The sequence below is a fragment of the Nylanderia fulva genome, unplaced genomic scaffold (assembly GCF_048542155.1).
Source record: "Nylanderia fulva isolate GAGA-0341 unplaced genomic scaffold, ASM4854215v1 Scaffold26, whole genome shotgun sequence".
Taxonomy (NCBI): Eukaryota; Metazoa; Arthropoda; class Insecta; order Hymenoptera; family Formicidae; genus Nylanderia; species Nylanderia fulva.
Window position 1 is genome coordinate 2,994,828 of NW_028190325.1, and position 26,769 is coordinate 3,021,596.

At 30.0% G+C, this 26,769-nt stretch overlaps 5 protein-coding genes across 9 annotated transcripts; 4 read left to right on the plus strand and 1 right to left on the minus strand.

The window, feature by feature from the left end:
* The first annotated feature begins 1,498 nt into the window (after window positions 1–1,498).
* Window positions 1,499–8,754, plus strand: ClC-b (chloride channel protein 7). Its single transcript, XM_029312289.2, has 12 exons — window positions 1,499–2,133; window positions 2,608–2,727; window positions 2,826–3,024; window positions 3,114–3,367; window positions 3,433–3,610; window positions 4,619–5,143; window positions 6,167–6,336; window positions 6,977–7,156; window positions 7,456–7,665; window positions 7,739–7,984; window positions 8,056–8,136; window positions 8,200–8,754. Exons 1-12 carry the CDS (start codon window positions 1,972–1,974, stop codon window positions 8,299–8,301), a joined length of 2,427 nt encoding a protein of 808 aa, XP_029168122.1. The 5' UTR covers window positions 1,499–1,971; the 3' UTR covers window positions 8,302–8,754.
* Window positions 7,741–10,308, minus strand: LOC114938407 (uncharacterized). The gene is made up of 2 exons (XM_029312360.2): window positions 9,616–10,308; window positions 7,741–8,700 (listed from the first exon to the last, which is right to left on the minus strand). Exon 2 carries the CDS (start codon window positions 8,597–8,599, stop codon window positions 8,486–8,488), a length of 114 nt encoding a protein of 37 aa, XP_029168193.1. The 5' UTR covers window positions 8,600–8,700; window positions 9,616–10,308; the 3' UTR covers window positions 7,741–8,485.
* On the plus strand, window positions 9,950–13,592 carry LOC114938376 (CDK2-associated protein 1). Of its 4 annotated transcripts, XM_029312356.2 has the most exons (3): window positions 10,364–10,604; window positions 11,043–11,298; window positions 11,371–13,592. In XM_029312356.2, exon 3 carries the CDS (start codon window positions 11,390–11,392, stop codon window positions 12,557–12,559), a length of 1,170 nt encoding a protein of 389 aa, XP_029168189.1. In that variant the 5' UTR covers window positions 10,364–10,604; window positions 11,043–11,298; window positions 11,371–11,389; the 3' UTR covers window positions 12,560–13,592. The 4 variants fall into 4 exon arrangements, with proteins under 4 accessions (XP_029168176.1, XP_029168189.1, XP_029168169.1 ...); XM_029312343.2 differs by lacking the exon at window positions 10,364–10,604 and adding an exon at window positions 9,950–10,167 and having other exon boundaries at window positions 11,043–13,592; XM_029312336.2 differs by having other exon boundaries at window positions 10,365–10,604; window positions 11,043–13,592.
* Window positions 13,593–17,629: 4,037 nt separating this feature from the next.
* On the plus strand, window positions 17,630–19,208 carry LOC146722894 (cyclin-dependent kinase 2-associated protein 1). 2 transcript variants are annotated; one of them, XM_085483653.1, is made up of 3 exons: window positions 17,630–17,692; window positions 18,039–18,367; window positions 18,448–19,208. In XM_085483653.1, the coding sequence occupies exon 2, from the start codon at window positions 18,060–18,062 to the stop codon at window positions 18,357–18,359; it is 300 nt and encodes a 99-aa protein (XP_085339779.1). In that variant the 5' UTR covers window positions 17,630–17,692; window positions 18,039–18,059; the 3' UTR covers window positions 18,360–18,367; window positions 18,448–19,208. The 2 variants fall into 2 exon arrangements, with proteins under 2 accessions (XP_085339779.1, XP_085339778.1); XM_085483652.1 differs by having other exon boundaries at window positions 18,039–19,208.
* LOC114938363 (diphthine methyltransferase) lies at window positions 17,632–24,955 on the plus strand. Its single transcript, XM_029312321.2, has 4 exons — window positions 17,632–17,692; window positions 19,909–20,570; window positions 23,575–23,710; window positions 24,559–24,955. Exons 2-4 carry the CDS (start codon window positions 19,928–19,930, stop codon window positions 24,917–24,919), a joined length of 1,140 nt encoding a protein of 379 aa, XP_029168154.1. The 5' UTR covers window positions 17,632–17,692; window positions 19,909–19,927; the 3' UTR covers window positions 24,920–24,955.
* Window positions 24,956–26,769: the final 1,814 nt, after the last annotated feature.

The following is a 26,769-nucleotide window of genomic DNA, read 5'->3' on the forward strand; positions in this document are numbered from 1 at the left end:
TGGGAGGCAGAAATTATCCCCTATTTGCAAAAGATTAGAAACGTCAGGAGGAATATCTATATTGGACAGATTGATAAACCATTTTTCATTGGTATTTTCCAAAGGATGAATCATATTATCAAGAAATTTATTGGCTTCTATGTGTATACTAATATCCTTAGCATCATTAGTGATTGCCCTAGGATAATTTTTCGATATTTTTGTCGGATGTGAGATTTCATAGTGTAAGAAACAATGTATATTTATTTGGGTTTGATGCTGTTGATATACTTATAATGTTGTTTTCTCATAAGCCAATTAAATTTCTAGAAAGAGACATTTGAAATACGTCTTTACCATAATTAATAATCGATCGTGGACTAAAATGTGATTTATTTCTTCGAGAAACATTTTCTGTTTTTCAGCAAAGTTATAAATTTGTGGAAAAAATATAAAAATATATTAAATAAAATATACAAAAGAGATTTTTATAATAATAAAAATTATAAAAATTTAATAATTTATTTAAATTATAAAAAGTAAAATATTTATAAAATTTTTATTATTACCCAGATAGCCACAGTAATTATTATGACATCAAATAAATGCATCATTTTGATGGCAAATGATGCATTTTGACATCAAAATAATGTCATAATAATTACTGTGGCTATCTGGGTATAATATATTAATTGTTATAGATTTTTTTTAGAATTTTAAATATATTTATAATATATTTATAATATATTTATAATATATTAATTGTTGTAAATTTTGTTTAGATTTAAAAAAATACATTATTAAAAGTTTTAATACATTTAATTTTTAATAATACGCATATATATATATATATATATTAGTAAAAGCTCCATTGATAAGTTTAAGGTCAAAAATAACTATAGTTGAAGTTAAAAATTAATATATTTTAAATTAACTAATTTTAAGTTATTAAAAAGTTATTAACTTTTTTTAACTTGTAACTAATTAACTAGTTATTACCCAATAACCCTGTCAATATTTTTTAATATTTTTCATTGTACGATATTTATATTTTCAAATTTGGCGCTTTATTCAATGAAGGACATGGCGGCATGTCACGTGATCTTGTATGTATCAATATCAAAGGTGCCGCACTTCCGAAACAAAATAATTGTGCAAGAATGAGGGTGCGTTCCGTTATGCACTGCAAGTACTGGCACTATGACGTCATGCAAGTGTACTGTTGACAGCGTTCCTTTTTAATTTTGTACACTTTGAAGCTACTGCAAAATAGTAAAACGGAACGCACTACAGTACGCTTTCAGCAGACTTTTAACTAACCTTTTTCGCTAATAATCATCGAGTGAAAAATTGGTGAAATGGATAATACCATTATTGCATTAATTACATATAATTTAATCGAGAATATATATGATTCGAGTGAGTCATCAAGTGAAAGCGATTTGGAAATGGAATTAATAAATGAAATGAGACGACAAATTAAAATACCTAGAATAAAATGTAAAAATTACGTTAAAAATATTGTATCATTATATTCAGATATGGAATTTAAAAGTTAGTTCCATCGTACACATGGAGGTAGCCATCTTGATTACTGCGAGTGCTTTACCTCGCCGGTTGCAGTAATCGCAACAGGAAATAACGTCAAAATTAATGACGTCATATACTCATGATAGTACTTTCGCAGTGCACTGCTATCTATATCGGAACGCTATTGGTAGTACTGTCAGTACTTGCAGTGCATAACGGAACGCACCCTGAGTCATTCGTCATTAGTCACGTGCTTATCACTGAGAAACTCGTTTTTGTCACTCTTCCGTATTCTTCTCATGTATACGTACACGTGCATCATTAACAATCTTATGTCGTGTATACGTCATAATCTAGCATAAACTTTTATCGATTCAATCAGTTTTTTATTCTTCGAGTATCTATAAGAGATGCAATTAAAAATAGAGATTTAATTTCTTTTATCTTGTCATATTAAAAAAAATGTCACAAACGGTGATTTCTGCTTCAGCGCATAACGATGTAGAAAATAACAGAGAAGACGACGATAATCTCGATGTATACGATTATAAGGACAGAGAGAGGTTAATCAAGTCTAGGAATAATTTTGCATCTTATTCCGAGAATGTCGACGTACGATTTCGAGTAAGTCAAGTTTGAAAGTTTGTTGAAAAAAAGCCTTGTATTTTTAAATATTGTTTCTAAAATATATATAGAATATAATTTATAACTCTCATCTTAATTTTTAAATTTTACAGCCAATTATTAAATTTATATTTCGTTACAGCATCTCTTATTTTATCATTTTCGGATTTAAATTTAAAAAATTTTAATTAAAAATTTTTAACAAATTTAAAAAAAAATAAAATTTATTATATGATTATATGCTTATATTTGTTCACCATAATCAACTTACTTATAATAGAAATTTTACATAGATATATTTTCACATTTTGTATTTTTATGTTATTGTATTGAAGAAAACTGAGTACAGTCAAAATGTTTATCTTTCAATTATAATATATTAAAAAAATAAAAATTATTTAACATTTAAAATTTCCTTGCTCGTTTAGTTTGGCCTATTTTTTCTTATTAATATAGAATATTCCATGTCAATAGAACACCATCGACAATAATATAGGATATAGCAGTATAGAGGCTATCTCGAGTCATTCTAGAAGGCTAAATATTGGGAACATAATTCCAGGAGCAACTAATTTCCTATCGACCAATTATGAGGTAATTGTCTAGTTATAAAATTAAATTCATACAATAATTGTATACATGTTTTCTCCTCTTTCATACACATTTCACAAATTAATTATCTCTATTTTCAGAGCTTGGATTATGATCCGTGTGAAAATTATCTTCTACAAGATGAAGAAAGAAAGAAGGGGTATAAATTTGTCGTTAGGAAAAATTTTGCCAGATGGTTTATCTTTCTTTTGATTGGAATTTGCACTGCTCTCATAGCATGCTTTGTAGATATATCGATAGAAGAATTGTCCAGCGTAAAGTACAGCTGGCTAAAGAAGTGTACGTTACATATACTTCTTTCATTTATCTGCAATACGTGTTGTATGATGTACCCTAAAAATAATGCACATTTCTTACATCAATGATAGATGTGGATCAATGTGTGGTAGAAAATTGTATGTGGTTACCATATATGATATGGCTGGTGCTAAATATGGTACCAGTTTTGATAGGTGCCATTCTAGTAGCCTACATTGAACCTGTTGCTGCGGGGAGTGGTATTCCACAAGTAAAATGTTACTTGAATGGAGTTAAAATACCACGAGTCGTACGCATTAAAACTTTGGCTGTGAAAACTATCGGCGTTATATGTACCGTAATTGGAGGTTTAGCCGGAGGGAAGGTAAGCAGTCTGCTGTAAACACTCTTCATTTATTATCTTTGATATCTCATGAATTTTTCGTGCAGGAAGGTCCTATGATTCATTCTGGCGCTATTGTGGCTGCAGGAATTTCTCAGGGTAAAAGCACCACTTTTAGGAAGGATTTGAATATTTTCGAATATTTTAGAGAGGATCACGAGAAACGAGATTTCGTGGCCGGGGGCGCCGCATCCGGAGTATCAGCGGCTTTCGGAGCACCAATTGGTAAATATAATATACAGAATGTCCGATAGAAAATTGCTGAAACTGATCAGCTGTCATTTTTTAATGCATGCAGTTATTGAAAAAACAAAATTTGTGTTGAAAAGAAGAAAGTCTACAGTTTTTAATGGATATAAATAAAATGTTTATATACCAATTTATTTTATTGAAAAAAAGTAATTAAAAAATGCTAATAATCACATATGTAAGCTAATAAATATTTTCGAAGTGCACACTATTTGAATTTATACAAAATTCTGTTCTTTTACGAAAACTAGTGAAAACTTTTTCTAACATGTCATTTTTAATGTTATTGAGGATCCTTTTAATAGCTGCTATTAAATCTGGCACTGTTAAAAATATGTATTATTAGTTTATGTGATTTTGTGATTATTAGCACTTTTTCATTACTTTTTATCAATAAAATAAACTAGTATACAAACATTTTATTTATATCCATTAAAAATTGTAGACTTTCCTCTTTCCAATATAATTTTTGTTTTCTCAATAACTGCATGCATTAAAAAATGACAGCTGATTAGTTTTTCAAATTTCGAGAACGTCATTACTTTTTCAAACAGACCCATTATTCTTATATAAATCGAATTCTAATATTTGAAAAAATTATTAGAGTGAAATAGTTAAAAGGATCAATGATTTAGAAGATAGCTTTGTTATTCTCTCTGATATATTTTGATAAAACAAAAAAAAATATCTTATAATACTCATTTTTCTATAATCTTAATAATTTTCTGCATAGAATAGTAAGATAAATCAATTGATGTAAAAAAAACAGTGATTTTAAAAAGGTATGCAGTTATACATTGCAACTTTTTGTCAATAAAATAAATTATAATATTGATCAAAAGTATGTTTTATAACTTCTACATAACTTTTGTATGAAATATTTTTCGAAATCTTGGTTTTTTGAAAAATCTATGCGAAAGTAAAAATATGACATCTTATATATAATATTATTGTACATATCCTATAATTTTTTAAATTTTTCAGGTGGAGTCTTGTTTAGTATAGAAGAAGGAACTAGCTTTTTCAATCAGAGTCTCACATGGAGGACATTTTTTGCCAGCATGATTACCACATTCACTTTAAACGTGATCTTGAGCGCGTATCACGGACACTTGGGAGATCTCTCTTATCCAGGCTTGTTGAATCTAGGAAAATTCGAGTCGATTCCATATCAAATTTACGAGATTCCTCTGTTCATGATAGTAGGCACGTTCGGCGGATTGCTCGGCGCTCTTTGGAATCATGTCAATTACAAGATCACTTGCTTCCGTTTGCGATTCGTGACGCAAAAGTGGCTAAAAGTAATTGAAGCTCTCCTGGTGGCGATATTAAGCGCGACAATGGGCTCCTTGATGATATACTTTATCAATGATTGTAAACCATTAGGTAACGATCCTACCAAATTTCCAGTTCAAATGTATTGCGCGGAAGGACAATACAGTGCCGTCGCCTCGTTATGGTTTCAAACACCGGAAAGCAGTGTACGATCATTATTTCACGATCCTAAAGGTACGATGCACTCGATAAGCAATAATAAATATGTATAATTAAAGGTGATACATAGGGTGGTTCAAAAGTTCGGCAATTATCTCCAAAAATAGTGGTTCTATGAAAAAATATTAAATACAAAAATTGAAGGGCTCAAAATAAAGCACTTGATAATGACCTTGACTTTGACCAAAGGGTCAAATTTAGAGGTCATTTCACGGTCACCTTCAATTTCTTAAATGGAACTCCTTGTTTTTTATTACATATTCTTATAGCTTATCTCGAGTTTTCCAAAACAATATAATAAAGTATATTTTCAGTAAGTACTTTTTGAATTATAAAGGTTAAAAGTTAACAATTTTTTGACATAAAATGCAAATATCTTGTAAAATATTCAGTTAGATGCCAATTCGAAATAAAAAATTATTTTGATGAAAGCCATCTGAAGTTGTGTTTCATCAAAATATCTCTTTTTATCTAAAAATGGTATATAATCTTGCTACTGACAATCCAACATGACTGCAGCAAGCCTTAATTTTTTTTATATTTATTAATCATTTATGATTATTATTATTTATATTATTTATTTAAATGATTATTATTTTATAATACAAAAACTAAAGAAAATTGAAGTAAAATAACATTAACTTCAATCTAACATGTTTAACAAAAAATTGTTGAATTTTCTTTTTATGAAAAAAATGCATCTTAGGTTTTAATGATCATTTTTGCAAGTTGTCATTTTTCTACTAATATATTAATAGTAATAATAAATATTTATATCTCTTATCCACTCTTGAGAAAGGACAGAAATAAATAGATGCATATTTACATCATATTTACTATTGATATTTCTGTGAATTCTTTTATTAGAAACCAGTCATAAATATAAGTTATGACTAGACTAACTTGATTCATAACAAAAAACTTTCTGGAAAGGTTAGCGAGGTTCTGTTAAAAAATACAAATTATATAAATATATAGGCAAGTGTACCTCTAAACTTTTCTTATTATATTATATATGTTACATGCATATGCTTGCAGGATCTCACAGTGACATAACATTGGCCATCTTCGTTATTCTATATTTCTTCCTTGCTGCCGCTACTTTCGGCCTATCGATGTCAAGCGGCCTCTTCATTCCCTCCTTACTGATTGGAGCCGCATGGGGTAGATTAATTGGGTCGGCCCTTTCGAGGATTTGCCCAGATTGTGTAAGGAAATTATAAAAACTGAAAGTACAGAATGTTCCATAGGAAATTGCTGAAACTACTAATCAGCTGTCATTTTTTAATGCATGCAGTTATTGAGAAAACAAAAATTGTGTTGAGAAGAGCAAAGTCTACAGTTTTTTATGGATATAAATAAGGTTTGTATACCAGTTTATTTTATTGGAAAAAAGTAATAAAAAAGGTGCTAATAATCACATATGTAAACTAATGATAAATATTTTCGAAGTGTACACTATTTGAATTTGTACAAAATTCTATTCTTTTACGAAAACTCGTAAAAACTTTTTCTAACATGTCATGTTTAATGTTATTGACGATACTTTTATAGCTGCTATTAAATCTAGCGCTGTTGAAAATATTATTAGTCTATGTGATTTTATGTGATTATTAGCACTTTTTTCATTACTTTTTATCAATAAAATAAACTGGTATACAAACATTTTTATTTATATCCATTAAAAACTGCAGACTTTCCTCTTCCCAACACAATTTTCGTTTTCTCAATAACTGCATGCATTAAAAAATGACAGCTGATCAGTTTCAGTATTTTTCTATCGGACGCTCTGTAAATTAAATTAAATTAAATACTATTAAATATTATACATGATTTCATTTTTCATAGGAAGTATTGGATCCTGGCAAATACGCTTTATTAGGCGCTGCTGCACAATTAGGAGGGGTAGTCAGAATGACGATAAGTTTAACTGCAATCTTGATAGAAGCGACCCAAGGAATTTATTTCGGTTTACCAGTCATAATAGTTCTCATAATGGCTAAATGGGTCGGCGATTTCTTTAATGAGGCAGGTATTAAGTATATTGCATGTATATTACATAGTTAGATACACATATTTTTTAAATAATAAAACATTTACAATTATATTTAAATCTCATTATTTATTACTTTTTTGCGCTGAAGATGGCTAAAAGAAGCGAAACGTACGCGTTAAAATTAAAATTTTATTTTCTTTATTATTATTTTTCATTTGATTATTAAAGTATATTATCTTAATATTTGTTAATAATTTTACGCCTTATGTACCGGGCTGATCCTATCACGTCTATTATTATATTTTCATTTAAAATATTTACTTTTTTTTAGGGAATTTATGATATTCATACTCGGATGGCTGGGATTCCGTTACTTCCATGGGAATCGCCACCACTGTCAAATAATATTTATGCAAGTGAGATAATGAGTCATCCAGTAGTCGCTTTAAAGACTGTCGAAAATGTGGGACATATTGTTGAACTTTTAAAATGCGTTACGTTCAATGGATTTCCTGTCGTTGATCCACCAAGTAGCGATCAAGTAATATTTGGCATTTTTTTTAAGTATCACAGCATGTTAACATTCTTACAATTCAACTGTATAATCTTTTCAGGCTGAGATAAATTCTTATGGTCGATTTCGAGGTCTGATATTGCGTTCCCAGTTAATAGTACTTCTAAAAAATAAAGTATTTAATGAATACGCGGAATTTTGGGAGAAACCTTTAAGCACAAAAATGTTTAGGAATGAGTATCCTAGATATCCGACCATCGAGCAAGTTGCCATTACTGATGAAGAAAAAACTTATACGATAGACTTGAGACATTTCATGAATCCTTCTCCTTATACGATACAACATGTTAGTATTTTTTAAGATATTATAAGATACTTATACAATGCATGTAAAATAATGTGAATTTTTATTTGTAGTCCGCAACACTGCCAAGAACATTTAGACTCTTTAGAGCATTAGGATTACGTCATGTACCAGTAGTAAATGATACAAATGAGGTAAAATTAGAATATTTAGTAAGATTTGTAAATTTATTTATATATTCTTCTCTCCTTATATAGGTAATTGGTATTATTACGCGAAAAGATGTTGCCAGGTTCAGGATATGGAAGCATCGAGGAAGAATGGGATTGGATGAACTTTTAATTACTAATAAAATTTAATTAAAAAATTTTCTTTTACATTTTGCGGGTTTCATCACATTTAAAATTCTATATACTTATTATAACTTTTAAATGCGTTTTATTGAGTTTTATAAATTAGAAACTATTTGCCAAAGATATATACATGTACAAATATGAAACAATCTATATTATTATTTAGGTTGCATTTTTAAATACTAAAATTTTAATTATTTACAAACAATTGCCATCCAAGCCATGACCAAAGTTTAAAAAAGAGATATACAGGAAGAATAACTAATAGTAAGAGAAAATAGTATTCGTATGATGATATATACATGTTAAGTAACTTTGATAATTTTTAATTCATAGACAATACTATTTCCCTCAAGTTGTCTTAATATTATAACTTTGTTATATCATTGTTCTAAGACATATAACCTGAAACAAAGTATTCTGTTGTACAATGCACAATATAATTATTTATTTTTTGTACACTTGTGTAATTTTCATTAAACCTCAACTATACTCGAATGATATAGTACCGCAATTGAATTTTACAAAATTATTCATAAATGCATGTCAAGACTGTGTAGAAACAGATCTGTATATTAAAGTAAAAACGATTAAATAAAAATAAATATATTTTTGATATAAATATATATCGTGAAAGAATATCAACATATTTTTTGGTTTGACATAAGCTATATATATATATATATATATGTGTTCTAAAAAGATAAGATTAAAATTTAAGAAAATATTTCTCACACCTAAAGGATAAAAAAAAAATGTTATATAAACAAAGGTGCGGGAACACTTCAGGAGCTAGAACTTCTTTTCTGAGTATACAACATTAAGATTAAACGAGGTAGTGATTTTATTAGCCATACAAAAATCAGAAAAATATTGATCTTTAATTATTGTTACTTGTTTACATCTAGTAGTGGCTAAATAATAATATAAAAAACTAACTCTTGAAAATTCCTTTTGGAATGTCCAGTGTAACTTGATTTTTTTTTAAAGGATTTTTAACATTTGTAGTAAGCAGTCTGTCAATTTATACAGATATTTTAAATTTTTAATAAGACTTTTAATTCTAAGATATACAAATCTTTTAAATTTCCAACACAGATCTATTTCTTATAATTTTGACATCTGCAATCTATTAATTTTTATACTGATATTTTTAAACTTTTTAAAATCCTCTATGAAGAACTTAAAAGAGAAAATAGTAAATTATATATAAAAAAATTCAAAAATTGTTTATTTCTAACCTGTAGGTCTATTTTCTAAGAATTGACATAAATTTATAAAAATCATCTTTCATAACTTATTACACTTTAAAATACTTACCTTTACCAAGTTTTATCAGAATAGACGATCATGTCAAATAACATATTAATAAAAATAATACAATTTTTCGCCATTTCATCCCATTCTACGTTATCCTCAGATTCTCCCAATCATCTTCCCCTTATACAAAACATAAGACCGCCATAGGCCTGTTCCTTGGCGAAACAATGCAACGTCGTATATAGGATTTCAAGACGACGCGCGTCCCTTTTCTTTCCCTCTCGAAGCGGCTCCTCGGGTCAGGTCGGGCAAATAATTCGAGGGAGGCGCGGGCGGTCAATAGTTCGTATACGTATACACACCTGTCTGTCGTAAAGTCGCAGACGACGACAGTCGGGAAGGGGTTATATGGTCAATAAACGCGACCACGTCACACGCAGCCTATCGGCTGCGACGACCCCGCTTGGCCCCTTAAAGAGCAACCCGCCGAGCGAAAATCTTACATAGCGAGAGTGCGTCGGCCGATCTCGAGGGCCCCCTTCGCGCGCGTTTGTTATCGTCCTCGGAATCTTGGGAGGAAAAAGAATCTTTCCTGCGAATTTCTCGGCCAGGGTGAGTTGATTGTGCGTCTCGTCGAACTAAGAGTTAACCAGTTAAACCAGAAAAGGAACAAGAAAAGAAGGAGATTGTGCGTCTCGAGCGGATCGGCTGAGCCGGAACGCCATCCGCCATTGTTATCAGTGACGCGCGCGGGTGGGCGGGGCGAGCGGCAAGTGGGCGGGGCTTAGCGCACCGCGCATGCGCAGCCTGTGCGACGCGCAGCGTCTTCTTTTCGGCCGGAGGACTCAGCGACACGTATCTTGTTGGAGCGTCCGACCATGTGCGCATAATCGTCGCTATATACTCTCCGAACATCAGAGTCTGTGTTCCTATCTTTCTCTCTCTCTCGCATCGTCTTTTTTCTACATCGGAAATTCGGTGGTTTTTGTATTGCACTGATAGCACGATAATATCTTCCTCCGGCTTTGCAATTATGCAGATTTGTTTTGGTAGGAAAAACACTTTTGTTTAAACTCTGTTTTTTTTGGACACTGTTTTAGTATCCTTTACTCCGACTCTCTTGCGAAAAAGATTGGTTAGAATTCTCACTCGCGAGCACATTTTTATTAACTATCTTTCTGTCGTGTCATCAAGAGACAACGGTAATGTCTGGCGTCAAGTATTTTTTAATAGCCAGGCCGATCGTGTATCTATCTATGTATATGCGAGTGGCTCAGTTGCGAATTATATATTATCGGTTTTCAATTACGGCTGAATCAATCGAATTCTTAGCGGGCTTAATAAATAATTTGGGTCTTAATTATATAATAAAAATGTCCTTAGTTTTGTTCTGTGTATTTTGTTCTATAATTAAAGATGTAATATAAAGTTTTAATGTGACATTTCTGTAGTATTACTCTAACGCGATTGTCGTTTGTCTGTTTTAGATGGATTCCTGACTATTAAAAGACTATTGAAAGACTATTGAAAGCTGTTATTAAATTTTTTTTACATATATGTGGTAAACATGGACTACAGCTGTAATTGAGCTGCCAAATAAGCCAAGCGGAGAGTGGAATCAACTGGATTTGGATGTCCACAGGCTCCATTTGGAGATTCAGAATGATAGAGAGCATAAAGGACATGTCCAATGCCACTTGTGTCAGTGCGTTGTGCTTAATGCCTGGAAAAGCTAATTTTATGGTAAGACAGTGAGGGAAATGCGATTATTATCTAATTATAGATGTCAGAAAGAGGAGAGGAACGTGCTGTTAGATTATATACTGCAGAGATAATGAAGAACGCCAGAGCTAAGGAGACTGAGGAGCAAGCGGCATTGAGGAGGATGCAAGAGGCTCAGCGAATGGCCAGGCATCGTGCCAAGAAAAAGCGTTGTCTGGATGAGAATCTCGCGAGGGAGATTTCTAAAATCGCGGAGCTGTCCAAGATGCCACCTCCGGATCCCGCCACGATAGCTCAAATGTCCGAGATAAATATGAATAAGATATCTGCGGAGCTGAAGCAAATGATGGAAAGGGGAAAAGTACCTGAACACATAGTTCAAATGGCTCAACTGGCGGAATTCAGCAAGATGAATTCTGAATTAAATAAGATGTCGCAGGACATGGCGAAGAGATACGAGATGGAGAAGATGGCAGAGTATGCCAAGACTACGGAGTATATGAAGATGCAGGAGATCGCCAAGATGAACGAGATGGTGAAGTTTTCTGAAATGGCCAAGTACAATGACATCAAGATCAACGAGATGGCGAAGATGAACGAGATGATGAAGATGTCGCAGATGGCGAAGATCAACGAGGTGCAGAGAATAAACGAACTGGCGAAGCTGAACGAGATGGTGAAGATGACGGAGATGGCCAAGTATACGAGTAACGACATAACGAAACTGAACGAGATCGCGCAGATCAGCGAGATGGCGAAGGAGATCGCGAAGATGAACGAGAAGACGAAGATGAGTGAGATGATGAAGATGCAGACGAGCATGCAGAACGACATCGCCAAGATGTCGCCGGAATACTCGAAGATGGCGAACGAGATGGCGAAGCTGACCGAGCTGGCTAAACTAAACGAGATCACGATCACGAAGCTGAACGATCCGCCGCAGGTGCTGAGCAAGATGAGCGAGATTCAGCCACCGCCTCCGCCACCACCCCCGCGTATCCCCGAACCTGTGATCACCGTGCCAAATCCCAGGAATCTGCAGAACGTGCAGACCGTACAAGTGGCGCAGGCCAGCCCGTCCAGCATGATCAACTTCCCGAGCGTGCCGGGTCAGAACAATTACGGTAAACTGTTGATGATCATCGAGGAGCTCGGCAGGGACATCCGTCTGTCATACGCGGGCAGTCGCAGCGCCGCCGAGAGGCTGAAGAACGGCATTCAGCAAGCCAGGGTCGCCGTGCGGGACTGCCTGATGGAGACGCAACATAACGCGCAACAATGATTCGTCGCCGAGCTAGCTAGCGATTAGAGGAGTACTTCTTTGTTTATGCGACATAAGTATAGGATCACTATACTTTTCCTTAGCACTCTATCGTGTTAGGGCTCCAAGATGGGGCGCCTTCATTTTGTGCTCGATTTGTATACAGGGTGTCCCATAGGAAAATGCTAAAACTAATCAGTTGTCATTTTTTAATGTATCCAGTTATTGAGAAAACGAAAATTGTGTTGAAAAAAGGAAAGTCAGCATTTTTTCATGGATATAAATAAAATGTTTGTATATCAGTTTATTTTGTTGATAAAAAGTAATGAAAAAAGTACTAATAAGGATCATCAATAACATTAAAATGACATTTTAGAAAAAGTTTTTACAAGGTTTTGTAAAAGAACAGAATTTTGTACAAATTCATATGGTAAGCACTTTGAGAATTTTTCTCATTAGTTTACATATGTAATTAGCTGTATTAGCACTTTTCATTGCTTTTTATCAATAAAATACACCGGTATACAAACATTTTATTTATATTTATTGAAAACTGTAGATTTTCCTCTTTTCAACACAATTTTTGTTTTCTCAAATGACGGCTGATTAGTTTCAGCATTTTCGGATGGAACATTCTGTACATACTGTGCGCTATTGAGACAAGTGTGTAACTGGTATAACTTTCTCTCTACTTTTTTTAAGTTGCAATTTTAATATATAGAAAGAACTTGAAACAAAGTATCAATTTGTATACTCTGTTTAGTGAATATTAAGAGTGAATATTAAGATAGATAGCTAGAGAGGGAAACAGAGAAAGAGAAAATCTTGGTTTATATTTTATATTTTATAAATGCAAAGAGACAATTACACTATCATTTTTTTGTTAAAATCATCGGGTGTGAGTACATTGCAAATCTTCAGTATACGTTTTAAGTGAGCAAAGGAAAGAAATATAAGGAAAAGCTTTTCAAACAACATGTACCTAATGGAAAGTATAATCCCATAAATATATTCCATAAATATATCGTTAAATAAATAAAAGTTTTGTACACAATGCAGTGCTCTATTTTTCTTCTTTTAAAACTCATCATCACTTAGTTTTTATGTAATTCTGTAAGCTTTTGAGAAATATAAAAAAAATAATTGTCTTTTATTTCACACGTTTCTATGTATATTATTAAAAAAAAGTATTACATATAAGTGTGTAGAAATATATATATATATATATATATAAATTTTATAAGCATTGATTTTTTTCGAAATAAAACAGGCTTTACAAGAAAACAAATACAGTAAAATGCAATTTGTTATCGAACAGAGAATTTTTAAAATCCTGAAAATTTTTTTATTTGATAAATCGTGTTATGTGTATCTTTTGCTGAAAAATCCCAAGAAAAACGGAAAGGGAATCATTTGCTGCCATTTTGGATAGGAGTATTCATCAATTGATTTTATCATTAAAAAAAGGGTTATTATTGACAGTTATTGATGATTATTGATTGATAGAAAATTATTGGAAAAAACACAAATATACGTAATATGATGCGATTGGCGGTTAAATAGGGAATTTTGAAAGTCCCGAAAATCTTTATATTCTATAACCAGAGAGAAAGATGAGAGCGGCCAGGCCGGCGTTTTGGCTGTTACCGTTTTTACGGGACTGCTTGAAGCGCCCCTCGCACCCGTTTTTAATATCGGAACTAACTGCACACCCATTTTCTGGCAGGGTCGATAAAGTTTGTATTTGGTGCGAGTCCGTGCTACGCCCATAATTTTCGTGTTAACACAGTATCACGTATTCATTCTGTATATGTGCGATCTTTTATCTTTATTTATATATATATATATATATATGTGTATTTATATAATTTGTATAAAAACTAAAATATAATTATTAAAATATATATATATATGTATATGTGTAATGAAATAGATAAATCTTATTTTAATTAAAATAAAAAGAACGATTAATTGTTCGACCACCTGGATTTTGGAATGTAATTTTTAATATATATTATATTATATTTAATATTTATCGCCGCTTCTATTAATATGAAGTGCAATGTCAACGTGCAATAATGTACAATTATTTAAAGTTTCCATGCCTAATGTATCATGCCGGTATAAAAGAACGTCAAGTAGCATGCGTAGCCGAGCAACTAATTGTAAGATGACGAGCTGAAATCGTGGACATTTCAAGTTCAAACCCCTGCCTTTTTCAGATTTTTTTTTCACTTTTTTCAAATAAGTTATTATGTGTATAAATGTGTAATAATCAATATATCATTATTTGATAATTTTTTTTGTAATGGAACAAAATAAATTATTTTTTAATTCTGCAAGGAATTTAATTATTAATGCAAACGCCCACACACATAATTTAGATATTCAATTTTTTTTAGTTCAAATGTTTCTTGCAATTTGTATACGACAATCAGTCCACTCGCTGTGCCACAGATTGCATCGCATAATACGCTCAGAGTTATAATACGATAGAGATCGCTTTACGCTGTTTTTCCTTGAAATAAATAAATTTTACGTGTTGTGTACGCGTGTTTAGTATATTTGTTTCTTTCATATTAATTTTAACTATAATTAGTTTTTTAATTAAGATTATTTTAGTGTTAGTTGTTTATTTGTTAGTGTCCTGTTTTCTTTAATTTCGCATTTTTTAATTTTCTTTTTTTTTTGGTGTTGGTGCTAATTATTATTTTTATCTTACAATGTCGAGTAAACACCGGTTTTACGATAAATGTGTGTATTTAAATTGCACAAATATTAGGACAAAAGATGGAAAACGTTTATTTCGATTTCCATTACAAACAGGTGCGAGACATGATTTATGGTTATGCAATAGTGGTGAGTTTATAAAATTGATTTACTTATTTATATCAATATATAATATATATTGATATGATATATGAAACAAATATATATATATATATTCTTTGTTTTTTTTAATAAAATATGTCAGATATTATGTATGTTTACGTATGGATTACGTTGAAGTGTTTCTTTGCCGCGTTTTTCTGATCTCGCCGAACGGTTCGCGAATCCTGTGCGAATAAAAAACGATGCGCGTGTGTGTGTGCGTGCGATTGTGATGATCAGTTTCAGTTCGTCTTCAACGCTTGACGAGAGAAGAGGTCCCGAACTGCTGTAAGTTTATAAAAACATATTTTTGTATAACACATTAGAACGATTTTATATTATTTTTTTTGTCTAGAAAACGTTATATTAATAACCGTTATGAAAACGATCTTGACGACGGCGACGATGCCGGTGACGACCGTCGTCGAGATCGTTTTCATAACGGTTATTAATATAACGTTTTCTAGACAAAAAAAATAATATAAAATCGTTCTAATGTGTTATACAAAAATATGTTTTTATAAACTTACAGCAGTTCGAGACCTCTTCTCTCGTCAAGCGTTGAAGACGAACTGAAACTGATCATCACAATCGCACGCACACACACACGCGCATCGTTTTTTATTCGCACAGGATTCGCGAACCGTTCGGCGAGATCAGAAAAACGCGGCAAAGAAACACTTCAACGTAATCCATACGTAAACATACATAATATCTGACATATTTTATTAAAAAAAACAAAGAATATATATATATATTTGTTTCATATATTATATCAATATATATTATATATTGATATAAATAAGTAAATCAATTTTATAAACTCACCACTATTGCGTAACCATAAATCATGTCTCGCACCCGTTTGTAATGGAAATCGAAATAAACGTTTTCCATCTTTTGTCCTAATATTTGTGCAATTTAAATACACACATTTATCGTAAAACCGGTGTTTACTCGACATTGTAAAATAAAAATAATAATTAGCACCAACACCAAAAAAAAAGGAAATTAAAAAATGCGAAATTAAAGAAAACAGGACACTAACAAATAAACAACTAACACTAAAATAATCTTAATTAAAAAACTAATTATAGTTAAAATTAATATGAAAGAAACAAATATACTAAACACGCGTACACAACACGTAAAATTTATTTATTTCAAGGAAAAACAGCGTAAAGCGATCTCTATCGTATTATAACTCTGAGCGTATTATGCGATGCAATCTGTGGCACAGCGAGTGGACTGATTGTCGTATACAAATTGCAAGAAACATTTGAACTAAAAAAAATTGAATATCTAAATTATGTGTGTGGGCGTTTGCATTAATAATTAAATTCCTTGCAGAATTAAAAAATAATTTATTTTGTTCCATTACAAAAAAAATTATCAAATAATGATATATTGATTATTACACATTTATACACATAATAACTTATTTGAAAAAAGTGAAAAAAAAATCTGAAAAATGCAGGGGTTTGAACTTGAAATGTCCACGATTTCAGCTCGTCATCTTAGTTGCTCGGCTACGCATGCTACTTGACGTTCTTTTATACCGGCATGATACATTAGGCATGGAAACTTTAAATAATTGTACATTATTGCACGTTGACATTGCACTTCATATTAATAGAAGCGGCGATAAATATTAAATATAATATAATATATATTAAAAATTACATTCCAAAATCCAGGTGGTCGAACAATTAATCGTTCTTTTTATTTTAATTAAAATAAGATTTATATATTTCATTACACATATACATATATATATATATTTTAATAATTATATTTTAGTTTTTATACAAATTATATAAATACACATATATATATATATATATATAAATAAAGATAAAAGATCGCACATATACAGAATGAATACGTGATACTGTGTTAACACGAAAATTATGGGCGTAGCACGGACTCGCACCAAATACAAACTTTATCGACCCTGCCAGAAAATGGGTGTGCAGTTAGTTCCGATATTAAAAACGGGTGCGAGGGGCGCTTCAAGCAGTCCCGTAAAAACGGTAACAGCCAAAACGCCGGCCTGGCCACTCTCATCTTTCTCTCTGCTATAACCAATGTGTCATTTTTTTTCTAATGTGTTTCTTGTTAGAAAATTCCCTATATCTTCATGAAAAATTCCTACATTTGACATTTTGAGACCACTATTTTATGCTGCTAACCACGTTCATACACAACTAGTATATTTATCAATTTTTACAATCATCAGCTACTCATCGTGTTTCGAACAATACGGCAAAAGGATTATTTAAGGTTCGTAGAACACACCAATATAAAATTTAATAAAAAAACAATTTTCCTTATGAAAAACTGATATAAAAATATAAAGAACCAGTAAAGGCTAATAAGCTGGTAAGAACCGAATTTGTACTTATATATTAGTTTTTTCGATTTTATTATTTTAAAATAATTCTTAATCTTAACATTTAATATTTAGTCTTCGTATTTTCTCCATTGTGCACAGAGGGCCTTAGCTAAGTTTTGCGATTCACTGACTTATTGCTTAAAAAAAAAAAAAAATGGAAATGAAATTTCTGGTCAGTAGTGAATTCCAAACTTCAGATTTCATAGATTATCTCACTCGATTGTTTCTTACAAGGTATATTAAAATAAGAACAACATGCACAAAAGAGAGATGGTGAAGCAGCGCAAAAACGTAGGGGTTACTGCGAAGATCATGGAACCGGTACCTAATTCAACACCTGCGCAGCAGACTGTGCCTTCTGTTCCTGCTCAATCAAAGTATATAAAATTATTGCGCGTCATAGAACAATTGGGTCGCGATCTCAAGCCCTTTTACACAGGCAGTAAGCTTTGCAAGACGATGCCTAAGGTTGAACGTAATCTGATAAAAGCGTGTCGTCTGATCAAACAATGTCGAGTTGAAGCTACAAAGAGCTCTAAGAAAGCGTGCCAATAATATTACAGGTTTCTTATATTAAAATAATCATTGAACCAAATTTCCAAAACACTTAATATCCTAACAATTGTATATTACTCTCTTCCAGGATATACTTGATATTGTTATACATGAAAGGATATATTCTATTATTAAAACAGTATTTATATACTACCTCGAATTTTGACCAATTCAAAGTATTATAAGAAAAAGAATGACTTATTGTGTATAAGGCAATTACTTAGAATAATAAGAGAATTTTTATAATTGGATTTAACACTGTAAGGATATTTTATAAGAAGGATATTTTTACTTCTCTTGTCATATGAGTGAAATATTAAGTAGTAATTTTTTTCTGTATTAAACAAATATGTTGTAATTAACACTGCCAAAGAACATATAACGTAACATTATTTTTGTCTACTGTAAACTTATTGTTAGTTTGTTATGTCATATTTACGATTTTTTAGAGAAATTGCTTTCTTATTTTATGATTTTTATTGATAATATTTATTTATTTACTAACTCGATTTTATCATTCTCAAAAGTCTATTAATAGGCTGCGTACACTCGATGAGTTAATTGATAATGTGTTCATAACACAATTGTGTCATAAAATATTGTATTGCCATATACTTAAAGCCTCATTAATATCAATAATTATAGTACAAATATAAACAAAATATTTACTAATTCTATTTACATAATAATTATGAATAATAACAATTTTTTATAAAACATTTTTTATAATTATCTGATAATTAGATATTATAGACTGTTGCATACGTTATAAACTCATATAATGTATAATTATAAATCTAAAGAGATAAGCGTAAGAGAATTTTTCCTCATATATGTAATGTTTAAGAATGGTACAAAACAATATGTGTTCCTATACTTAAATATTATATTATTTGTAAAATAAAGTTTTTTTTATTAAAAAAATTGCATTTTATAAATAAAAACACCCAGTATTATATTTCTTTCGGATACATTTGTATTGCAAATTTATATTCCAATATGAGATATATTTTTATTTATTTCTGTAACTTTATGTATATATACACTCCCTACAAATGTTCACTTTTCCTCAATCGTGTACAGATATATTTTTTTCTTATATACATATAAATATTATTTTTAAATATTTAGAAAATATTTTTCTTTGATCCATCAATTGTAATAAAAATAGATTTGCTAATTATATTTTTTGAATTTTATTATTTGAATTTTGCTTGACTTTATGTATACCTAGGTGAGGTATTATAAATTATTATAATTATGAGAGAGAATTCACTAATGAAAAATAAAATACCCAGAGATTATACCAATAAAATTAAACTTTATTATAAATTTTTTATATAATTGTTTACAACTTTGTACACTTTTATTTATATAATATAAAAAACTGAATTAATTACCTAGGTAGGAAGTATGTCATTTTGACATCGATTGACATCATTAAATGTCAAAATGACGTCAGTTTGCTACTCGGGTATAGATAAAATATAGCAGTTGACGATATGACAATAAGTTTAATAAAAGATGTCTGCGATTCCTTTTGTTTCAGACACAACTTTTTCACAAAAATGGCAATGGAGGAAGTTTTTTACACTTTGGACGAGTTCGATACAGAATTCCCAGCAGATTCCGTCGAGTGGTGTCCCACAGAACCATTTCGAGATATATTAGTATGTGGAACGTACAAATTAATTGAGAGGAAAGAAGGTTCAAAAGAAGAGGATGCGGAAGAAAATGCAAAGGAGGAAAAATGTAAACGGACAGGACGAATTTACTTATTTCGGGTGGCAGACGGTGGAAAACTACAAATATTGCAACGAATAGACACTTCAGGTGTCTTAGATATGAAGTGGACCCATACTGAAGATAATCGAATATTGCTTGCCGTTGTCGACTCCAACGGCTACTTGCGAGTTTACGAGCTGAAAGAGAAGGAGAGCGAAACAAAATTGCAATTAATTGCCGAAGAAAGAATCGGCGACAATGACGATGACGTTATAGCATTGTCGTTGGATTGGTCCACTGGAGGATGCATCTCTTGCGCTTCTCATTCGAATCCGCGTATCGCTGTGAGCGATAGTCAAGGACGAATATCTCATTTTGCATGGCGCGAAAATAATCAACTGATAAAAGATTTTACGTTACCCGCACACGAGTTCCAGGCGTGGATCGTCGCCTTTGATTATTGCAACGATAATATTTTTTATTCTGGTATAGTAATACGCACGATATATAATATTATAGCTTTTTTGAATAAAACACGTTATTTTGACATCGAATGATCATTGGATGTCATATAGATATCAAAATTATGTCAGTTTGACGGTTTGACGTCATTAAATATCAAAAAGACGTTATTTTGACATCTATCGACGTCATTCGATGTCAAAATGACGTACGAATGCTACCTGGGCGATTAATGACATGATTGACCCACAGCGTTTATTTTTGAGAGAAATGGCTGTGATTGGTCAATCACGTCATTAATGGATTCATGATTAGTGTTGGTTTTTGTAATTTTAAATTTTAGTGCTTATTTTATTCAAACTATGTTCATATTGTACATTGTACACCATGTTTTAAAGCACAAACTTCGGTTTATTTATTTATAACATTGGTTATATTATTGATTTGTGGCCCAGTGTAAATTACTGAAATAGAAATGGAAAAACATAAATGGTAAATTTGAGTAATTCGTTTTTGTATGAATTTAAATTAAGCCGCGGAAACGATTTGCAACATCAACGATGCATTTGGCAAAAAAAAAAAAAAAAAAAAAAAAAAAGACGTTAATGAATATACAGTGCAACGTTGGTTTAAAACATTTCAAATTATTAAATAGGTTCAATATTGCTCCATGGTTAACATACGACCACAAATAAAAAAAAGTTATCTGTCTCAGCTAGCATATTCACCGGATATTTTGCCAACTAACACTTATTTAAATAATTTGATATAGCTTCCTAGGTAGTAAACTGACGTATATATATATATATATATATATATATATATATATGAATATGAATATGAATATACATATAGGAGTTTGTTTTTCTCAATATACAGGGTGTTCCATTTTAAATAATCCACGCAAATATCGAAAAATATTAGAGATATGAAAAAATGTTTCGAACAAAAGTTGTTTGACTTCGAGGGAGACATAAAATGGTATTATTGGTTTGACCTTGGATAGTCATTTGTAGATCACATGAATATTATGTTGAATTTTTTAAATGGAACCCCCTATTTTTTATTACATATTCTTGTAGCCTATCTCGAAAGCATTCCAAAACCCTATAATAAAGTATTTTTTCATGAGGTACTCTTTGAGTTATAAAGATTTGAAGCTAACAATTTTTTAACATAAAATATAAAATAGCTTGTAAAATGTAAAATATCTTGAAAATGTAAAATATTCCATTTTCGGTAATCATACCTTAATACTTTTTTGCACGGAATAATGTAACCAATTAATTGGTGTAAAAAATACACAGTTGCTTATAATAAAAAGAATGCAGCTGCATATTGAATATTACATTTTTTTTTAAACAATTATCTGTTTTTTTTATATCAATTGATTGATCTTATTATATTGTGCATAAAAGTGTTAAGGTATGAGTATCAAAAAATGAATAGTTTACAAGATATTTTACATTTTATGTCAACAAATTGTTAACTTTAAATCTTTATAATTCAAAGAGTACTCCATGAAAAAATACTTTATTATAGGAGTTTGAAGCTCTCGAGATAAGCTACAAGAATATGTAATAAAAAAATAGGGGGTTCCATTTAAAAAATTTAACGTGACTTTCATGTGACCTATAAACGAATATCCAAGGTCAAACCAATGACACCATTTTATGTGCCCCTTGAAGTCAAATAACCTTTCTCTTTTATTGAAAACATTTTTTCGTATCTCTAATATTTTTCGAGATATTTGCGTAGATCATTTAAATTGGGACACCTTGTACATATCTCGAAAACTTATTTTATATAAAATCCTCATAAAAGCACATCTCTATATTTAATCATACGTTAATAAAATTTTTAAAAGATAATTTTTTTATAAATTAAAAATATATTTTTAAAAATTAAGTTTTCAAAATTAATGTGATTAAATAGAGATATTTTCTACCATATAAACTTTTATACAAAACATTTTTTATTTTTCTTGAATATTTTTCGGGACATGTCGAGAAAAACAAAAATCGCTCTACAAATGAGAAATAGAGTTTCATTCTTTAAAATCGTTTTTGGGCCACAACTAAAAATTTTTAAATATAAATACTCCCACTTTATAAAGTTTTATTAAAATTAAAATTTTCGTTCGTGAAATTTTCTTGTAAAGTTTTTATATTGAATTTTAATTCGTCTTAAGGAGGGAACCTGATTTAGGAGGCTGAAAAATATACATAATTTTTAGAATTTTTTTCAGCTAAAATAAAACCAATTAATTTCAAATTTTAGGCACATTTTACTATACAATTAAATTATGGAAAATAATTTTTCTATTAAAAAATATTGAAGTTTTATTTAAAAAAATAAAGCTATATTGATAGCACCCATTTTTCACTGTGTACCATCTAGCGATCGTAATTTTTGTCTGAAACAAAAAATCAATTTATTTTTTTAATATTATATTATTACCTTTTATTTAAACTAAAAAAATGAAAAGAAAAGCAAAAATTGAAATTTTTTATAACTTTTAAAAAAAGTTACAATTTTCACGAAAAAATTGCGACTTTTCTTTACAAAAAAAATAATCTAATTTAACTTTTCTTTTAATTGTTTTAGTTTAAATAGAAGATAATAATATAACATTAAAGAAATGAATTAGTTTTTTGTTTCAGACAAAAATTACGATCGCTAGATTATACACAATGAAAAATGGACGCTATATCAATATAGAGCTTTATTTTTTATAATAATAATAAATAATTTTATAATAATAAAACTTTAATATTTTTTAATAAAAATATTATTTTACATAATTTAAATGTATAATAAAATATGTGCCTAAAATTTGGAATTGATTGGTTTTATTTTAGCTGAGAAAAAAATTCTAAAAATTATGTATTTTTCAGCCTTTTATAAACTAGGTTTCCCTCTTAATTGAAGCTTAATTAGATCGTAAATTTTTAAAATAATATTTATATATCTAAAGAAAAATTGCCAGGGTAGATTTTTTGACAGACGAACGTATTTTAAATTTCAGGAGGTGATGATAACAAGTTTCTAACTTTCGACACTAGGACAGGATCTGTTCCTGTATTATGCAATAGAAAGCACACTTCCGGTGTTACCAGCATTCGCAGCAACGCAATTAAACCATTTCTACTCGCAACTGGAAGGTAAAAGATTTTCGCGATTATTGCACTTATTTTTCCCGAGAATTAAAAATTTATATATTTTATATTTATATATTTTCATAAAGTTGCATTTATTTTATAATAAATTTACTTTTGTATCACCGCGGTTTCAATAAACCGGTACCGAAGTATAAAAGATTTTTGATGAAGCTATATATTCATCATTATTCTGCGTTTTTCAACGTTCAAAAATTTTTTTCTTTATAGTATTATAAAGAACTGTATTATTGTTATAATTATTTTTTTATACAGGGTGTCCCATAGAAAATTGCTAAAATTAATCAGCTGTCATTTTTTATGCAGTTATTAAAAAAACAAAAATTGTGTTGAAAAGAGAAAAATCTGCAGTTATTAATAGATATAAATAAAATGTATGTATACCCGTTTATTTTATTGATAAAAAGTAATGAAAAAAGTGCTAATAATCACATAAAGTCACATAAACTAATGGTAAATATTTTCAACAGTACTAGATTTAATAGCAGCTATTAAAAGGATCGCTAATAACATTAAAAATGACATGTTAGAAAAAACTTTTACGAGTTTTCGTAAAAGAACAAAATTTTGTACAAATTCAAATATGGTGCGCACTTCGAAAATATTTATATCATTAGTTTACATATATGTGATTATTGGCACTTTTTTATTACTTGTTTTTAATAAACTAGTATTCACACATTTTATTTATATCCATTAAAAACTGTAAACTTTCCTCTTTTCAACACAATTTTTATTTTCTCAATATAACTGCATGCATTAAAATAATGACAGCTGATTAGTTTCAGCAATTTTCTAGGAGACAATCTGTAAAAGTACATTGAAAATTTCAGTTATGATGAGATTTTAAGATTGTGGGACAAGAGAAACTTGAAACAACCAACGTCCGAAACTAATCTCAATGGTGGAATTTGGCGTTTGAAATGGGATCCGTTTGCGCATCAATACTTATTTGCCGCGTGTATGTATGAGGGTTTTAAGATTGTTAATTGTGATAATGACGTATCTACAATTGGGTATTACAATAAGCATTGCGGTTTAGCATATGGTTGCGATTGGTCATTATTGAAAAGGGAGGATGTTTCGCATTTAAAAATATCTAATGGAGAGACTTTAGTAAGTACTTGTTCCTACCAAGATTGTGCTCTTAAATTATCCACTCTTAATTTCAAAATTTATGATCTCGAGTCATGAAGCGGATTAAAAACAAAGTTTTTATTTTTTTTAAGCTTTGTAAAATGTATATATATATATATATATATATATATATATATATATATATATATATAATTTATTATGCGATGTGCAAGAAAAAATAGCAGAAAATCTATAACGCATATATAACTATTTATATATTTGCGCAAAAATCAAAATTATGTGCAAAAAAAGAAAATAGTTGGATATTTCTGCCTAATATACATATATTCGAATACTTTATCTTTAAAGCATTCGAATATATGTATATTAGGCAGAAATATCCAACTATTTTCTTTTTTTGCACATAATTTTGATTTTTGCGCAAATATATAAATAGTTATATATGCGTTATAGATTTTCTGCTATTTTTTCTTGCACATCGCATAATAAAGCATATAAAATAGGCTAAAAATAAAATAATTTTCGAGATTTAAAATTTTCTCCATTTGATATAGACAATTGTGTTTACATGTATTTTCTTGTTGAAAAGCTCCCAAGTATACCTAAATCTTAAAAAAAAGATAAGATATAGCGAGAAATACAAGTGAAGAATATGATTCGATCCAAATAAGATAAAATGAATTATTCGTCGCTATCTTGGATAGGAATACTCTTTGATTGGTTATTACTGGAAAACATTATTGGAAGCTTTCCAATAAGAAAACATAAATATACACAATGTGATACAATGGGTTACCGATAAATAAAGAATTTTTGAAGTCCCGACAATTTTTCTATTTGATATAATCAATAGTGTGATATTACGTGTATTCCTTATAGAAATATAGCCAATTAATCATTTAATTATTTCGAGTACTTAAAATATAGTGATACAGTAATTTAAGTACTCGAAATAAGTGATAAATTGGCGTTACGTTATGTAAACTAATATGGTAAATATTTTCAAAGTGCGCATTTGAATTTATACAAAATTATGTTCTTTTACGAAAATTTGTAAAAACTTTTTCTAACACACACACACACACACACACACACATATGTTATTTTTAATATATTGATCCTTTTAATAGCTGCTATTAAATCTGGCACTCTTGAAAATATTTATCAGAGTTTATGTGATTTTGTGATTATTAGCACTTTTTCATTACTTTTTATCAATAAAATAAAATAGTATACAAACATTTTATTTATATCCATTAAAAACTACAGACTTTTATCTTTTAAACATAATTTTTGTTTTCTCAATAACTGCATGTATTAAAAAATAACAGCTGATTATAGTTTAGCATTTTCTTATGACATACCCTGTATAAGTCGGAAAAAACTTTTCTTCGAAAACATTTTTCTCTTTTTAAGGGTGCAGTAGTGTCCCATGGACTAAATTTTCCGCGTAACGCGTATCGCGTAACCAATCGGAGCTGGTCCGCATTTTCTGTTACGGCTGTTTTAAAAAGTCGCGTATTTACGCAAGTTTATGCGGAATTGAATGTTCTTAATGCACATGGTACATAAAACGGCAGCAGCGTATCGTGATTAACCAATAATAATTTTCTATTCTGTTAAAATATTCCAATAGAAATGATGAATTGATTGCATGGTTACGCGAGTATTTGTCACGCAAATTTGTGTCTCATATGTGAACGATGGAGATTTAAATATCACGTAAATGTATTAAAATATATTATATTAAATGTTCTATAATTTAACTACATAAAATAAAGCATAATCTAAAATGGATTCGGAGTTATTGATATCTATTATTGCTCTACAAAAGCGAAGAATAAATAAAGCAGATCGACTATCAATTATAAAATTTAAAAAGTTAGTTACCTTTTTATCTTTATTGTTAAAAAAACGATAAAAAAAATAAAACAAAAATATATTGG

Bases quoted from the DNA above. Each gene is read 5' to 3' on its own strand.
- ClC-b (XM_029312289.2), top strand. From the start codon at position 1,972: ATGTCACAAACGGTGATTTCTGCTTCAGCGCATAACGATGTAGAAAAT. The intron at 3,368-3,432 runs GTAAGCAGTCTG...TTTTTCGTGCAG, and splicing joins GAGGTTTAGCCGGAGGGAAG to GAAGGTCCTATGATTCATTC. The intron at 6,337-6,976 runs GTAAGGAAATTA...CATTTTTCATAG, and splicing joins CGAGGATTTGCCCAGATTGT to GAAGTATTGGATCCTGGCAA.
- LOC114938407 (XM_029312360.2), bottom strand. From the start codon at position 8,599: ATGTATATATCATCATACGAATACTATTTTCTCTTACTATTAGTTATT.
- LOC114938376 (XM_029312343.2), top strand. From the start codon at position 11,339: ATGTCAGAAAGAGGAGAGGAACGTGCTGTTAGATTATATACTGCAGAG.
- LOC146722894 (XM_085483652.1), top strand. From the start codon at position 18,060: ATGCACAAAAGAGAGATGGTGAAGCAGCGCAAAAACGTAGGGGTTACT.
- LOC114938363 (XM_029312321.2), top strand. From the start codon at position 19,928: ATGGCAATGGAGGAAGTTTTTTACACTTTGGACGAGTTCGATACAGAA. The intron at 20,571-23,574 runs GTATAGTAATAC...TTTAAATTTCAG, and splicing joins CGATAATATTTTTTATTCTG to GAGGTGATGATAACAAGTTT. The intron at 23,711-24,558 runs GTAAAAGATTTT...TGAAAATTTCAG, and splicing joins TTTCTACTCGCAACTGGAAG to TTATGATGAGATTTTAAGAT.